This window comes from Pelodiscus sinensis, chromosome 14, assembly GCF_052426305.1.
Source record: "Pelodiscus sinensis isolate ZL-2025 chromosome 14, ASM5242630v1, whole genome shotgun sequence".
In the NCBI taxonomy this organism is placed as follows: domain Eukaryota; kingdom Metazoa; phylum Chordata; order Testudines; family Trionychidae; genus Pelodiscus; species Pelodiscus sinensis.
The window spans coordinates 40,266,192-40,281,660 of record NC_143065.1 but is presented as its reverse complement, the minus strand read 5'-3'; the positions used below and the strand labels follow the sequence as shown (position 1 = coordinate 40,281,660).

General features: G+C 45.2%; 1 protein-coding gene across 2 annotated transcripts; it reads left to right on the top strand.

Moving 5' to 3' along the window:
• Positions 1-2,251: 2,251 nt before the first annotated feature.
• Positions 2,252-13,021, top strand: PARP16 (poly(ADP-ribose) polymerase family member 16). 2 transcript variants are annotated; one of them, XM_075896903.2, is made up of 7 exons: positions 2,252-2,380; positions 3,248-3,445; positions 7,079-7,216; positions 8,197-8,403; positions 9,973-10,144; positions 10,939-11,080; positions 11,598-13,021. In XM_075896903.2, exons 2-7 carry the CDS (start codon positions 3,260-3,262, stop codon positions 11,740-11,742), a joined length of 990 nt encoding a protein of 329 aa, XP_075753018.1. In that variant the 5' UTR covers positions 2,252-2,380; positions 3,248-3,259; the 3' UTR covers positions 11,743-13,021. The 2 variants fall into 2 exon arrangements, with proteins under 2 accessions (XP_075753018.1, XP_075753016.1); XM_075896901.2 differs by having other exon boundaries at positions 2,333-2,436.
• Positions 13,022-15,469: the final 2,448 nt, after the last annotated feature.

The window sequence follows — 15,469 nt, the reverse complement described above, 5'->3', positions numbered from 1 at the left end:
GACACAGCCTTGGAGCTGAAGAGCCTTGCTGTCCAGCTGAGCAGTCACAGTCTCTCATCCTCTTTGGGAAGGGGATACAGAGCACATGGTCGGGTATTAGCTAGAGCTGGTGAAACTACTTCATGACAGAAAACTGCAATATTGACTACATTAAAATACCTGGTTTCTCCTGAAGATTTCAATGAAAACCATTTTCCCCCCTCATTTCTGTAAAGATTTTCTATAAGGGGGAAAAAATAATATTTCCGGATCAGCTCTGCCACAGACTACAAGAGTGTCAATGAAACCCTGCAAAGCTCCTCTTTTTCCTTTCTTCATTCAGATGATCGCAGATTGAGACAGTACAGATGCCTGCCCACCTACCTCCCCCTAGGTCTGTGCCAGGGCAAGAGTGGGAAAGGAGCATAATGGGGGTTGGGACAGAAAGGAGGGAAAGAAAGACAGGGCATAGGCAGCAAAAGAGTGTAAAGCGACTGAATGGAAAAAGAATGAAAGCTATGAATACTGGGAAGGAAAAAAGGATAGGACACTAAAGAAGGAAGGGAAAGGGCACAGAAGTGCGTCTACACTGCACCCAGAGCTTGAAATAAGCTACACAATTTGAGCTATGAAAATTGCATACCTTATTTCGAGTCAATTTCGAAATAGCTTATTTTGAAATTTGGCGCTGTCTACACAGCACTTATTTCAAAATAAATCGCTATTCCAAAACGTCCCTTACTCCTCGTGGAATGAGGTTTACAGGGACCTCAGAATAGTGAGCTCGTTATATTTCAAAATAATGGGCACACACAAAAGATGCAGAATAGCTATTTCGAGATACCTCTGGTTCTCCAACTTTTTGGCCCATGGGGAATGAGAAAGTGGGCAAGGTGTAGGAGGTGAGCAGAAGACAGAGAAAAAGAAAGAGAAGAGAGAAAGAGGGACAGGAAGATAGTTGGGTAAGAGAGAGACAGACTAGGGCAGTGGTCCCCAACGCGGTGTCTTCGGGGGCCATGGCGCCCGCCAGGGCATTTATGTGCGCCCACCGAGTGATCAGCGCCCCGGGTGCGTGACGCAGGCGCGGTGCCGGCCCCGGACGCGTGGCGCATGGGCAGCCCCGCCCACAGGTGCGTGGTTCATGGGTGGCCCCTGCCCCTGGTCACGCAGCACGTGCGCAACCCCTACTCCGGGCGTGCTGCGCATGTGCTGTGCCAGCCCCAGGTGCGTGGTGCCCCCAGGTGCCCAGCAGCCCCAAAAGGTTGGGGACCACTGGTCTAGGGGATAGAGGAAAGTCAGGGGAACAGAAAGACAGTGTGGGGACAGGAGGAAAATTGGGACAGACAATGGAGGAGACAGACCAACAGTCAGGAGGCATATACAGAAAGTGTGTGGGGGGGGGGGGGCAAAGAAAATGGGGGAGAGGAGGAAAGTTGGGGGGGCAGACAGTGGGGGCAGAAACTGTTCTGAGGTTGGAAGGAAAGTGGGGAGGGGGAAGAGAAAAAACAATGGGAGAGAGACAATCCAGGGAGACAAGAAGAAAGTGGGGAGGGAGAGATGTCGGGGGACAGCAAGAAAGTGGTAGAGCAGGAAGACAACGAGAAACAGGAGGAAAGGGGGAGGCAGGCACTGTGGGGGGCAGGAGGAAAGCAGGAGCAACAGAGAGACAATGGGAGACGGGAGGAAAGTGGGGGGGGGGAGAAAGGGAGGAGAGAGACAATGGGGGACAAGGGAAGTGGGGGGAGAGAGACAATGGGGCAGGAGGAAAGGGGAGGGAGAGACAATGGGGCACAAGGGAAGTGGGGGGGGAGAGAGACAATGGGGCAGGAGGAAGGGGGAGGGAGAGACAATGGGGCAGGAGGAAAGGGGGGGAGAGACAATGGGGCACAAGGGAAGTGGGGGGAGAGAGACAATGGGGCAGGAGGAAAGGGGGGGAAGACAATGGGGCACAAGGGAAGGGGGGGGGAGAGACAATGGGGGGAGGAAGGGGAGGGAGAGACAATGGGGCACAAGGGAAGTGGGGGGGGGAAGTGGGGGGGGAGAGAGAGCAATGGGGCACAGTGGGGGGGGGAGGAAAGGGAGGGGGGGGGGAAGACAATGGGGCACAAGGGAAGTGGGGGGGGGAGATGGGGAGGAGGAAGGGGGAGGGAGAGACAATGGGGACAGTGGGGGGGAGAGAAGGAGGGGGGAGGGAAGACAATGGGGCACAAGGGAAGTGGGGGGGGAGGACAATGGGGGGAGGAAGGGGGAGGGGGGGGGTCCGGCGGGCCGGGCGGGGCTTGGCGCTGACGGGGCCGCCCCGCGGGTCGGGCGAGCAGCGGCCGCGGGGGAGCCGGAGGGAGGAGCCGGCAGCAGCCGGGGCGGTGCCGCGAGAGCCAGAGGCAGCCGCGGCTTCCGCCCGGTGAGCAGGCCGCGGAGGGAGCCGAGCGCGGGGCGCTGCTGGGCCTGCGCCGCCGGGTGGGCAGCGCGGGGGGGTGAGGGCGCCAGGGCGGGAGGGGGCTGGGGGAAGGGGCTGGGGGCAGTGTAGGGTGTGGGGCAGGCTGGGGGCAGTCTAGGGGAGAGGAGGGGGTTGGGGGCAGTGTAGGGTGTGGGGCAGGCTAGGGGGAGGAGCAGGAGGGGGTTGGGGGCAGTGTAGGGTGTGGGGCAGGCTGGGGTGGGGCAGGGGAGAGGAGGGGGTTGGGGGCAGTGTAGGGTGTGGGGCAGGCTGGGGGCAGTCTAGGGGAGAGGAGGGGGTTGGGGGCAGTGTAGGGTGTGGGGCAGGCTGTGGGGCAGGCTGGGGGCAGTCTAGGGGAGAGGAGGGGGTTGGGGGCAGTGTAGGGTGTGGGGCAGGCTGGGGGCAGTCTAGGGGAGAGGAGGGGGTTGGGGGCAGTGTAGGGTGTGGGGCAGGCTGGGGGCAGGCTAGGGGAGAGGAGGGGGTTGGGGGCAGTGTAGGGTGTGGGGCAGGCTGGGGGCAGTCTAGGGGAGAGGAGGGGGTTGGGGGCAGTGTAGGGTGTGGGGCAGGCTGGGGGCAGTCTAGGGGAGAGGAGGGGGTTGGGGGCAGTGTAGGGTGTGGGGCAGGCTGGGGGCAGTCTAGGGGAGAGGAGCGGGTTGGGGGCAGTGTAGGGTGTGGGGCAGGCTAGTAAATCCCTGAGAGACCATAGCAGTGGAGACATTCGGGGTCTGAGGACAGCTGGGGGGGGGGCAGGTTGGTCCCTTCAGCGCCCCCGGACTGAGTGTTAGAAAAGGGCTCTAACACTTGCTGAGCTGCTGCCCTGTGTTTTCTGGCCAGACCCTGGTGGCAATGCTGCCCCCCAGCCACGCTGCCCTCAGGGAGAAGATCACAGAGACCACCAGGAGGGACATCTTGGCCGCGGACCTGAAGTGCAGCCTCTTCGTCTCTGCTTTACAGAGCTACAAGCGTGATTCAGTCCTGAGACCCTTCCCAGGCCTCTATGCCAGCGAGGAGAACAAGGATTTTGATGCTCTGGTGAGTTGTTCCCCCGTTTCCTGCCCCCCAAAGGGACAGCTTAGAACTGCATGAGTAGGGTGGGGAGAGGAAGAGAACTCCCAAGTCCAACAGCACCATGTATTCCTCCAGAGCACCCCTGTAACTAGTTCCACACACCATCAAAACCCAGAACAGATCCTATAAACAAATCTCATTTTCATTATTTATGCACTGGATGCTACTTTGCAGAAGTGTTGTTAGCAGCAATTAGTTAACATCTATACAGTGCCAGGAATTATTAACGTGGTTATCCACTTGAATAGGGCTGGCCCCATTTCATGCATCTCCTTGTTTAACACCTGCTGTGGATACACCTATACCATCCCTGACGGATTCACCCCAGATCCCTAAATGGCCCCCTCAAAGATTGAACTCACAATCCTGGATTTAGCAGGCCAATGCTCAAACCACTGAGCTATCCCCCTCCTCCCGAAAGAGGCTCCCTTTTCCATTGTTTTCTAGATAGAAGTGCAGTGGCAGGTACCCACTTCCACATTGGGCTTTCCTGCATTATCAATTTATCACCTTGTCTTCTCCGAATGAGGGTAATATTCTGATTTACTAGGAATTCCCTACTCAGTGCAGCTACTGCCACAGACCCTTACTGCTGGAGCCTGTTCAATTAAGCTGGTTTTCTGAACACACTAGGGAGACAAAATTTAAACAACAAATAGTCCTGCAGCACCTTAGATTCACTGCAGTGGTAAGATGTGGCATGAGCATTAGGGCACATATATTTTAAAAAACTTGATCCTTGTTAAGGACAAATGGCTAAAATACTTCTAAAAAGTTTCAGAGGGATAAAGTTAGTATGTAACTTTAAAAACAAGTAGTCCTGTGCTCTGATCTACACCCTTACTTCAAAATGCAAGCAGGGCATCCACCCTACCAAGCCCGTTATTTTGAAATAAGGGGCTGGTTACTTTGACATAACTCCTGCCTTCCATGAGGAATAACACTTATTTCAAAATAGTTATTTTGAAATAGCAGCAGTGGAGCATCTACACTATCACTATTTCAAAATACAGGTTTACCCTCTCTTGTCCAGGACTCTCTGGATAGTGCTGGACCAGAGCCCCTGAATCAGAGGGCTGGGTGGCCATGAGGTTAGCTGCAGTAGCCCTGGGATAGCAAAGCCGTGGCTGCTCTTGCGGCCCCGAAGAGCAGCGCCCCAGTGGCTCCAGAGCAGCAGATCCTCAGCAGTTCCAGTGGCTCCAGGGTAGTGAAGCTGTGGAAGCCCTAGCAGCCCCAAGGCGTGGAGCCATGGCTGCCGCAGCAGCCCTGATATCCCAAACCCTGGCAGTGGCCCTGGGATTATGGAGTGCAGCAGCCCTAGGGAGCAAAGCCCCAGAACCATAGCAGACCTGGCACCCCGGAGCTGTGGCAGTGTTGGTGCCTGAGAGCCACGGCAGCCCTGGGACAGTGGAGTCCCAGCAGTCCCTGTGCATCAGAGCTGTGGCAACAAGGACTGGCCAACGGAGCTGGTGGCCTGGGGACAAGGGAGCTCCATTAGGTCTGGTGACGGACGCTGGGAGAGCCCAGAGTCCCATCAGCAGATGGATAGAATTGACCTCCCTTGGTCCGACAAACTCCCTCATTCAGGACTAGTCAGGTCCTCAGGGTGCTGGACAGGGAGAACCTGTAACTACTCTCCAGAGTCATTCAAAGTAATTACTGCCCCGTGCTTCCTGCGCTCTAAGTTGAGATATCGTGTCCACATTAGGGGAGCCTGCCTCGGACTAATTTTGAGGCTTCCGTGTAGTGGGGACCTGCTATTTCGAAATATTTCAAAATAATAATTACTGAAATAATTAAGTTATTTCAAAATAATTTCCTAGTGAAAACATAGTTTCTAAGGCTAACACACACATTAGATAGATAGATAGTATCATGAGCTTTTGTAGGCAAAACCCACTTCATCAGATGAGCTGGAGAGACATAACAGGAGCCCAGACTTTATAGGGTGTGGGAGAGCAGTATAGGTGAGAGATCAGAATGAGAAGGCAGTATAGAATGTGGGGTGCAAGCTGAGGGCATTTTAGGAGAGAGAAGGGAGCTAGAGGATAGTACAAGTTACAATTCTGAGTTCCTGTTATCCCTCTCCATCTCATCTGTTGAGTGAGTTTTGCCCAGGAAAGCGCATGATACTATGCATATTTGTATTGGTCTCTAAAGTGCCACAGGACTACTCGTTTTTATAATTCTAATCCCATCTCCAAATCTTGATTTTCTTAACTGCAGATGAAGATGTTAGTATATCCACTGTATGTATGCATGTAGTTAAAATTGCAAAGCAGCTGCTACTATAACAGCTCACAACTTTCTGAATACCTCTCCTCTGGGATGGAAACTTTCCAGACATGTTCTCTGTCCAAAGGTGAACTTCTTTCTGGGTGGCTGGAGGAAAACACCTTTTCAGGAATGTGGTAGTGTTGAACCCCACACAGAACTTCACATTAAAACAGTGATTCCCCCCCTTTCCTTTGTGTGTCCTACCAAATGAATACAGCATAATTATGTACACAGTCCTGGAAGGTAACATTTAAAAAAAGGTGGGGGAAAAAAGCAGTCAGTCATACTACTATCTATGTTGTACTATAATTTACATATGGAAAAAAAACATACATGGCTTTTTACAGACAGTCATAAAAATGAGATCCCTGATTCAAGAGTTTTGTGGAAACCAACACCAATTAAAAATATAGAATACATTGTTTTCTCTATAACTAGTCAAAGCAGCATTGAAAAACTATGTCAATTTACTAGCTCAAGCAAAATACCTACTTTTGTCCAGCTGATTATAAAAAAGGATGATAATATTTTCCCAGTATAAGTAGGTACGTAAAATTTTACAAGTGTGTAATGCAGTAAGTGTTTTGCAGATTAAGGAATCCAGATTTAGAAAGCAAATGACAAATGTAGACTTGGAAGTGTCCAAGTCTAAATTTGAAAGTTTGAAAAGGTACAACAGGTGAAATATCAAAAGCTCTTTTTTTTCCCGGTTGGTGGCTGTCTGGAAAATCCAGTTTGAACCAGTACATATAAGCATCCTCAGAGGGTGGCATCTCTCTGGAGGTGTTTACAATTTAAGTGAGTCACCTTAATTACCCCCCTCACTGGTTTGATTCCTGGAGGAGTGGTAATAACTCTCCTACCCGGTGTTGCCTATAATTTCTGGCCCATAGTGATATATAAACTTAATACAGTATGGTCCCCAAAGATATTGCAAGAGATTGCAATATCTGTCTCACTTAACACTCCAGATATTGCCTTTGTGTTGATGTGGTGACCACATTCAGCTGTTTTGACTGACTTCTTATGCATATCTCATGGATGCCAGTGCTGAATATAAATAACAATATTGTAGATGACATGTAATTTGCTTAAATATAGTACTCATTTCGTGTCAGAACAAATGAAAAATTTCCCTACATAATCTGTATACATTTTTCAGAAACTGTTCTTGTAATTTATTGGAAATTGTTTTGCTACTTGTACCATGGGGATTCCCAGTAGAGTGAATGTTGCTTTCTTACCACTAGAGGTCTCTATTTAATCATGATGACAAAGAGTAGCAAATCACACTCAACACCTTTGCTTTTCTTATGTTAGCTTGCAGATACAAATGCTTTGCCAAGTTTAAAAGAACTTCCAGAGTCAGCATTGGGCACAGATAAAAGGACATGGGATCTGTTTAGCTGGATTTTATCATCTAAATTCTTAACTATACAAAGTACTAAGAAAAAGGAGGTAAGATTTCAAATTCTTATGGAAGTATCATGACGTACGCCATCATTTACAGGTGGTTACTTGGACCTGGGATTTAAGGGTGTTTATTATAAGGACTGAAAAGTATGTTAAGCGAACACATTTTCTGGTTGGCAGAGTTGAATGAAGAGACAGTGTCCCTACCCCAAAGAGCTCAAATCTAAATAGATAAGGAACATGGGCAGCAAAAGTGAGTGAATGACTTAGTGATTACGGTTTTTATATCTATTTTTCTTATTAAAACCCCAAAGGATCATCTTAGCAAAACCCATATATATTGCTAAATGTATGGTTAAACCCACTAGACCAGTCAGGTATGCAGGAGACTGTGGTCCATTTCCCTGTATGATCTTGCATAGGTCACTTAGTCTCTCTGGGCTTGAGATTCCCACCTGTAAAATGTTTACATCCTCACTGGGATGTTGTGAGGGTAAATGGAGACTGTAAGTACCCAGGAGTTGTAGACACTGCTAACAAATGATAAAAATGTCTTTTAGTTCCACATCTTTTTCTTTCCCAAGGAACATCTCTCATGAATATATCTATAGCATAGCCTTGTTTTTGTGTTGGGATTATGACCCTATAAGAAATGTTTTCTTTTCCTCTCTCTTATTGCATCATCCACTTAACTCCGGTATGTGAGTCCCATTATTGGGCAGGAAGGTGGGGGGAGATTTAACTTTGATGTCATAACCTTATCACTTAATAATGATCATGAATATTCATAGAGAAGCAGCAAAGGAGAAAAGGACAGGAGAAGTTGAGGGCGGGGGGGAGGAATAAACTTAAAATTCCCACAATCTATTTGATCTTTTACGGTTACCAGCTAACTGCGTATTAATACTGAATTGTAAAAGCATGTAAATGAATATATAAAGGAACTAGGAAAGGCTCTGAAACACTATTCCAGCGAATAATCTAGCCATTTAAAAATAACACTTGGATTCCTTTCTTTTTTAAAGTATGAGAAGATCCAAGAGTTGACAGGAATGTCAAGTGATGCTGTTCCTGCCCCTGACTTCCTGTTTGAAATAGTGTATTGTGATCAGATGAATGCCAAATTTGATGAAACCAGGGGAGAAAGGAGCCTTATCTATGCATTCCATGGGAGTCGGCTTGAAAACTTCCATTCCATACTGCACAATGGTTTACACTGCCATTTAAATAGGGTAAGGTTTCCAGTATTTCTTGCATTACATGCACAGCTTCATTTTTCAGTTACAGACTGCGAGGGCTATTTTAAAACACATGTACACACTTGTGGAGGGATACAAATATTTTGATCTGTGATCTCATGTTGCCATTTGTTTTGCATATGGCAGTATTGGCTTTTATAATCCACTTTGAGCTTAGAAAATGCAGATGGTATGAAATGTAGGAATTAGTTATAGTCCTTTCTCCAATATGTCTAGTTGTAGCAATCCTTCACTTCAAAAACAAAAGGAGATTAATTTAGAGCCTCTGAAAAATGCTGCCTGTTTGACAGCCCTAGAGATAGAAAATCTCTAGCATTGGACCAGGAAGAATATGGTCTGTGCAGTTTTCTGCCTGAGCCCTGGATCACCTCTAAAGGAGAGAGACAGCCTGCCAACTGAGAGTCCCTTGCATCTGCAAGAGATTTGTTAACCAAGATGCGGGACTTGTTGGATGCCCGCACCTGTTTGATAGAAGCTAGCTGGGACTGTCACTTCTTTTCATGTCTGAAATAGGTTGTTGTGCAGCTGCAAGGCAGTATTATCATGTAGCCACTACCAGCCTGGGTCAAGTGTGAATCCATGACATACTGCTTTGCATTTCATCCCCACACTCTGACTACCTTCCTTTCATAAGCACCAACATTTACATGGGTGGGAAGGAGGGTTAAGACGTACACTTTTAGGGACCCTCTACACTACAGCCTTATTTTGAAATAAAGTGCACGTCTGCATATCAAGCTGTTATTTTGAAATAATTTCTAGATAGTGGACTTCTTACTCAGACTTCTCTAACCCTCATTTCACGAGGGGTAAGAGAAGTCGAAGGAAGAGTGTTCATCCTTTGACTTCCTGCTGCGTAAATGGCGCCAAAAGCCGAATTCAACTTCAGCTATGCAATTGACATAGCCAAAGTTGCATATCTTAATTTGACTTTTGCCCTGCAGTGTAGATGTGCCCTTAGAATCACAGAGGCAAGAAAGAATTACCTTCCCAGGAGAGCACAGCGAGCATAGCTTGTTTCGAATTTTTTCTCCACTATCTCATTGACTACAGTGGGAGGTCAGTGCACTACATTAAATGGATGACAAATCCTATGTTCTTAAACTAAGGCAATTACAACTGAAAGAAGCATACTGGCAGAAACATATTTTTCTCCATTGCAAAGAAGATTTCTAAATGTCATTATGGCCTTGTCAATTTTTGGCACTTCAAATATATGAGTATAGTTGAAGATGTACAATCGCCTTAGTGTGGTTTAAAAGTGCTTCTATGGGTATAACTTAATCAGTTTTAAAAAATAGTCACACCCCTGACTGAAATAGTTACACTGATATAAAATCTGTGTGTAGTCCAGCAATAAGGAGTTTAAGATCAGAGACTTCAGATTTCACTGCCGTGTTTGAGTGCCACACTACTTTTGGAAACGGGGTGCTAGCATTTGGGAAGGACATTGTTTTCGTCTGCTGTGTTACTATTCTATATGGACATTTAGAGTGTTTGATCTCATGCAGTCTGTCTTGATTTACCTTTGTGCTATTTCAGACATCCTTGTTTGGTGAAGGTACCTACCTTACCAGCGATCTAAGCCTTGCTCTTCTTTATAGCCCTCATGGTCTTGGGTGGCAGCGCAGTGTTTTGGGCCCTGTCCTTAGCTGTGTAGCTGTTTGTGAGATTATCGATCATCCAGATGTAAAATGCCAAGTGAAGAAGAAAGGTGAGTATAGAAATTACAACTAGAGTGTTAGTTAATCAATCTTCTGTTAGTACTCCTCAGGTCTTAGGTTGTATAGATGTCCAGTAATACAGCTGAGAATGTATTCACGTGTATACGTTTGTTTCCATCCTAGAGGTACTTTCTGGATGACCTATTAGCAAATCCACAAAAGCTTTCCCTAAAAAAGGAAACAATAAAACGTGATCATTCTAGTAGCGGGACTCAGCTAGATCAGCATAGAAACCAACATAGCATTTTATTTTGTTTTTAGCTAGCGTCAGTACAATAAAACATGTTCTGTAATGCAGAGCCATTTCATTTGTCCTAGAAGTGAACCCAAGCCAAGGTAGTCCTGAAACAGTTAGAGTAATATGCACTCTGTGTTTATACATGTCAGAGGCCTGACAAGGCTATATTCCAAGAGTTACATTTCAGACTTTTTCCCCACAGTTCTAAATTGTGTTGCATTATTCTTCTATCCTTTCTGATGCTTGCAATCCCTCAAGCATTGTGCTCTAGGCCTGCTCTCTCCTATCTCTTAATGTGCTCCTTCTCTCCCAGCCTGACCCACAGTACCCCCAAGCCAGGGATAAGGAGGAGCTGATGTAGCTGTAAAACAATTCTGAATCCCCTTTGGGATGCTAAAAGGAACTAATGAAATTTGATGTAGAGCCAGGAATAAAACCCTGTCTCCTAACTCCAAGTCTTGTGCCTTGACCATCTTCCTTTACTGTCACACACATGCTTTTGTTTTCTTTCCCATTTCCAAGAAAACTTCTTTTTGTCCCATACAGATTCAGAAGAAATAGACAGAAAGAGAGCAAGAGTAAAAAACAGTGAAGGTGGGGACGTTCCACAGAAATACTTCGTTGTTACAAACAATCAGCTTTTACGTGTTAAATACTTATTAGTATATTCACAGAAACAAAACCGGAGGTAAGGGTTCAACTCACCAATATGATGAGCATGGTCTATTTGCATCTTTCTCTCTCTCTCTCTCTCTCTCTCTCTCAAAAACAAATACAAAAGCAAGTCATGCTTCCATTACAGGAAGCAAAAAGGAATCCCAAAGCAAATAAAGGAGCAATCATAACAGCTAGTAAAATCATTATCAAAACTTGCAAGTAGGGATGCTTACAGGTTAACCATTGACATCACCGTTATTGGGTGATGCTTACCAGTGAACTTGTGGCCTGGCTGGGCTATAGCAGCCTGCCACAGGCCAGGGGTTGCACCAGTCTGGCTGGGCCCACTACACCATGGGTGGGGAGGTACTCCAGCCCGGGCAGAGCACCCCTGCCCACAGTGGGCCTCCAGCTCATGATTAAACGGGACTTTACATCCCTACTTGCAAGATCATTTTTAAGTAACAAAACATAATAAATACAAGACAATAATGACAAGACCATATTTGATGTAGTTCATGCTTTCAATGCATTTTTCCCCTCCACAGGCCTTCCAGTCAGTCGTCTTGGTTTTCCAATCATCGTTTTGCTATAATGATGATGATGTATCTACTACTGCTAATTGTTATAGGTGCCAGCAACTCACCGGCCTTCCTGTACTACTGGAATAGAATGTTTGACTCAGAAGGATGAACAAGCTGGTTTAGATACTGTTATGTTCACCATGTGCCTTAATGATAGGAGATCTACAACCTACTGCATCTGTACCAGAACTCTGGAATCGGGGTTGCAAGGAGCTTTTGGATATAGTCCAGTTGCATTACCCCCTTTCCATTTATTCTTGTTGTTTTGTTTCTTTGAGTAATGAATGGCTGAAAAAGGGAGCTGCCAGTCTTGCCCTGGGGATGTTGAAGAAGAATGTGAACAGTTCTGCAAGGACATGTTTTAATCAAGGGTCCAAGAAAAACTTTATTTAAAAGGAATGAAAACTTTAGTACGGAGACTTTCAGGCCATAAATTTCAGAGGGGTAGCTGAGTTAGTCTGCAACTAAAAACACTTAAAAAGCAACAAACAGTCCCGCAGCACCCTAGAGACTAACAAAAAAATGTTGATGAGATCATGAGCTTTTGTGGGCACAACCCACTTCTTCAGATGACTGGAGTTAAGGGGTCCAGGGTACCAATAAATAGCAGAGAAAGAGAGGGGATGGGGAGGGAAAGAGAAGGAAAAAAAAATAGTGTCCATGCTAAATGAGGTTTAAACAAAGACCTTAACTGGATGACCTGCTCCATTCCATATCCTAATGACAGAAAAAACCAAATACTGGGTACTTAAGAATACTTAGAACCGTCTCTAGCTGCTTCATTTACAATGGACACTAATTGACAATATTTTTCCCCATTTTTTTCTTCTCTTTCCTTCCCCATCCCCTCTCTTTCTCTTGCAACCTGGACTCCCTTAACTCCATTCATCTGAAGCAGTGGGCTGTGCCCACGAAAGCTCACGATACCATCTACATTTTTTTGTTAGTGTCTAAAGTGCTGCAGGACTATTCATTGTTTTAAGTTTTATCAGGCCATAGGTGCTGGAACCAGGGATGCTTCAGCTCCCTCAGGCTTGAAGTGGTTTCCATCATACATAGCCTTTACAGTTTAGTTCAATGGCTTTCTACAAATTGTTCCAGCACCCCTGCGTTTGGGTCTGTTTATTCTCTGCCAGATTCAAACAGCCATATTTATTTATAATGCTATTGAAAGGGAGGAATCCTCTTTACCTCACACAAAGGTTGAACCTGCAGTAAGTTTTATTGCTTTGACTTAAGAACTCCTGTGCCTCTTTACTGAAGAGGAAAAGTGCTGTTTCTCCTAAGATAAAGCAGGGTCATAATAATTACGATTTTTGACAGGGGATTATATTTGGGCACAGTGATTGTAACAAAACGTAAATAAAACAGTAACCAAATTGGAAGAATCTGGATGTTCTTGTGTTATCAAAAATAAAGTCACTGGATAAAGAATTAACACTGAAATGTATAGCACTTTAGGCTATGATGAGAGGAATACATTTTAAGTACAGTGTAATGGGGCAGATGCTCAACAAGGGTCAGAAAGCACACAGTGGAAGTCTGGGGAGGGGATGGTGTGTAAGATCAAAGTTCTCCTTGGCCCTCCCCCACTGAAGGGCCCACTATATGTTGGGCCGGTCCAAAGGTCTGCCAGGCTCAAATGGGAGCTCAAGATCAGGGCTGGGTAGGTGCTTCCCCTCAAGAAGGAAGGGGAAGGTCTATGCCACAGGCAGATCTCTTGGACTGGGAACACAGGTGTCACCACCAATGGTGCAGTGCAAAGTGGTCGCAGGATGCTCCAGGATGTGGCTCTATGTTTATACACGTCCAGTCACTTTTTCCGCATTTGCGGCCTGCTGCTAATTGCAGGAGGAATATACCAAATATTTCCTCCAACAATGTTTTTAGAAATAGAATATTTTGAGAGCAGGATTTATTTGGTTTCTGAGTTCAGAGAATGATGTCAGCTTAGTATATGCTGCATTTAGGTTTTCACTTGATAACAGACTATTGTATATGTATCTGTAAGTTACATTGTCTATGTAAAGTTATCAGAAGGAGATTGGTGTGTTCCCTGTTGGAATTACATTATCTGTGTTAGGTAGGCTTGATGCCGGTATATAACAAGGAGCCGTATTTTACTTTAAAAAAAAATCAAATTACACTAACAGCTCCTCATTTATTACTTAGATTTGTTTGACAGTGTGTAGATTTGTGGGAGTTTGATTTAGCGCACACTTAGGGCATGTCTATACTGGGGAGTTATTTCAAAATTACTCCCCTTATTTTGAAATGACAAGGCAAGGGTCCACACAGCAAGCCCATTATTTAAAAATTATTTTTAAATAATTAGCTTGTTATTTTGAAATAACTCCTGCGTGTTAGGAGGAATAACACTTATTTTGAAATTATTATTTCGGGAATTATTTTGAAATAATTTCTCAGTGTAGACATAACCTTAGAGGCTTGAAAGATTTGAAAATCCCTTCTCTCAGGCTACATCTAGACTGGCATGATTTTCCGGAAATGCTTTTAACGGAAAAGTTTTCCGTTAAAAGTATTTCGGAATAGAGCATCTAGATTGGCACGGACGCTTTTCCGCAAAAGCACTTTTTGCGGAAAAGCGTCTGTGCCAATCTAGACACGCTTTTCCACAAAAAAGCCTCGATCGCCATTTTTGCAATCGGGGTTTTTTTGCGCAAAACAAATCTGAGCTGTCTACACTGGCCCTTTTGCGCAAAAGTTTTGCTCAAAAGGGACTTTTGCCCGAACAGGAGCAGCATAGTATTTCCGCAAAAAGCACTGATTTCTAACAGTAGGAAGTCAGTGCTTTTGTGGAAATTCAAGCGACCAGTGTAGACAGCTGGCAAGTTTTTCCGGAAAAGCGGCTGATTTTCCGGAAAAACTGGCCAGTCCAGACACAGCCTGAATGTTTTATCTGTACTATAGTTTTAAAAAAATCTAAAAGTATAAAAACTGAAAAAGCTAGCAAAAAAAAATATTCTTGGTCGTTAGTTTATGTTGTGCATTTTTTGAGAATAACTGCATAGATTCAAAATGCAGGACAATGTAGCACTTTAAAGACTAACAAGATGGTTTATTAGATGATGAGCTTTCGTGGGCCAGACCCACTTCCTCAGATCAAATAGTGGAAGAAAATAGTCACAACCATATATACCAAAGGATACAATTTAAAAAAATGAACACATATGAAAAGGACAAATCACATTTCAGAACAGAAGGGGGATGCGGGGGGGGGGGGGAGGGAGAAGGAAGGAAGGTAAGTGTCTGTGAATTAATGATATTAGAGGTGGGGAATATCATTATATCATTAATATCATTAATTCACAGACACTTACCTTCCTTCCTTCCTTCCCCCCCCCTGCATCCCCCTTCTGTTCTGAAATGTGATTTGTCCTTTTCATATGTGTTCATTTTTTTTAATTGTATCCTTTGGTATATATGGTTGTGACTATTTTCTTCCACTATTTGATCTGAGGAAGTGGGTCTGGCCCACGAAAGCTCATCACCTAATAAACCATCTTGTTAGTCTTTAAAGTGCTACATAGTCCTGCATTTTGCTTCAGCTACACCAGACTAACACAGCTACATTTCTATTACTATTCTGCATCGATTCAGAATCACTTCTCACTCTTATGGATCAGCAAGGTAGCAGAAAACCCCATATACAATTACCTTAATACAAATATTTGTAAAAGCTTCAGGGCCTTCTAAGATTGTGCTGTCAGAAGCTGGCAGGTTTTTTAAATGTCAACTTTAAATAACTGAAATTGACAGTGTCCTTTTAAACACCAGGGGACTTTTGCACTCCTTTTGAATGCAGTGACACTTTA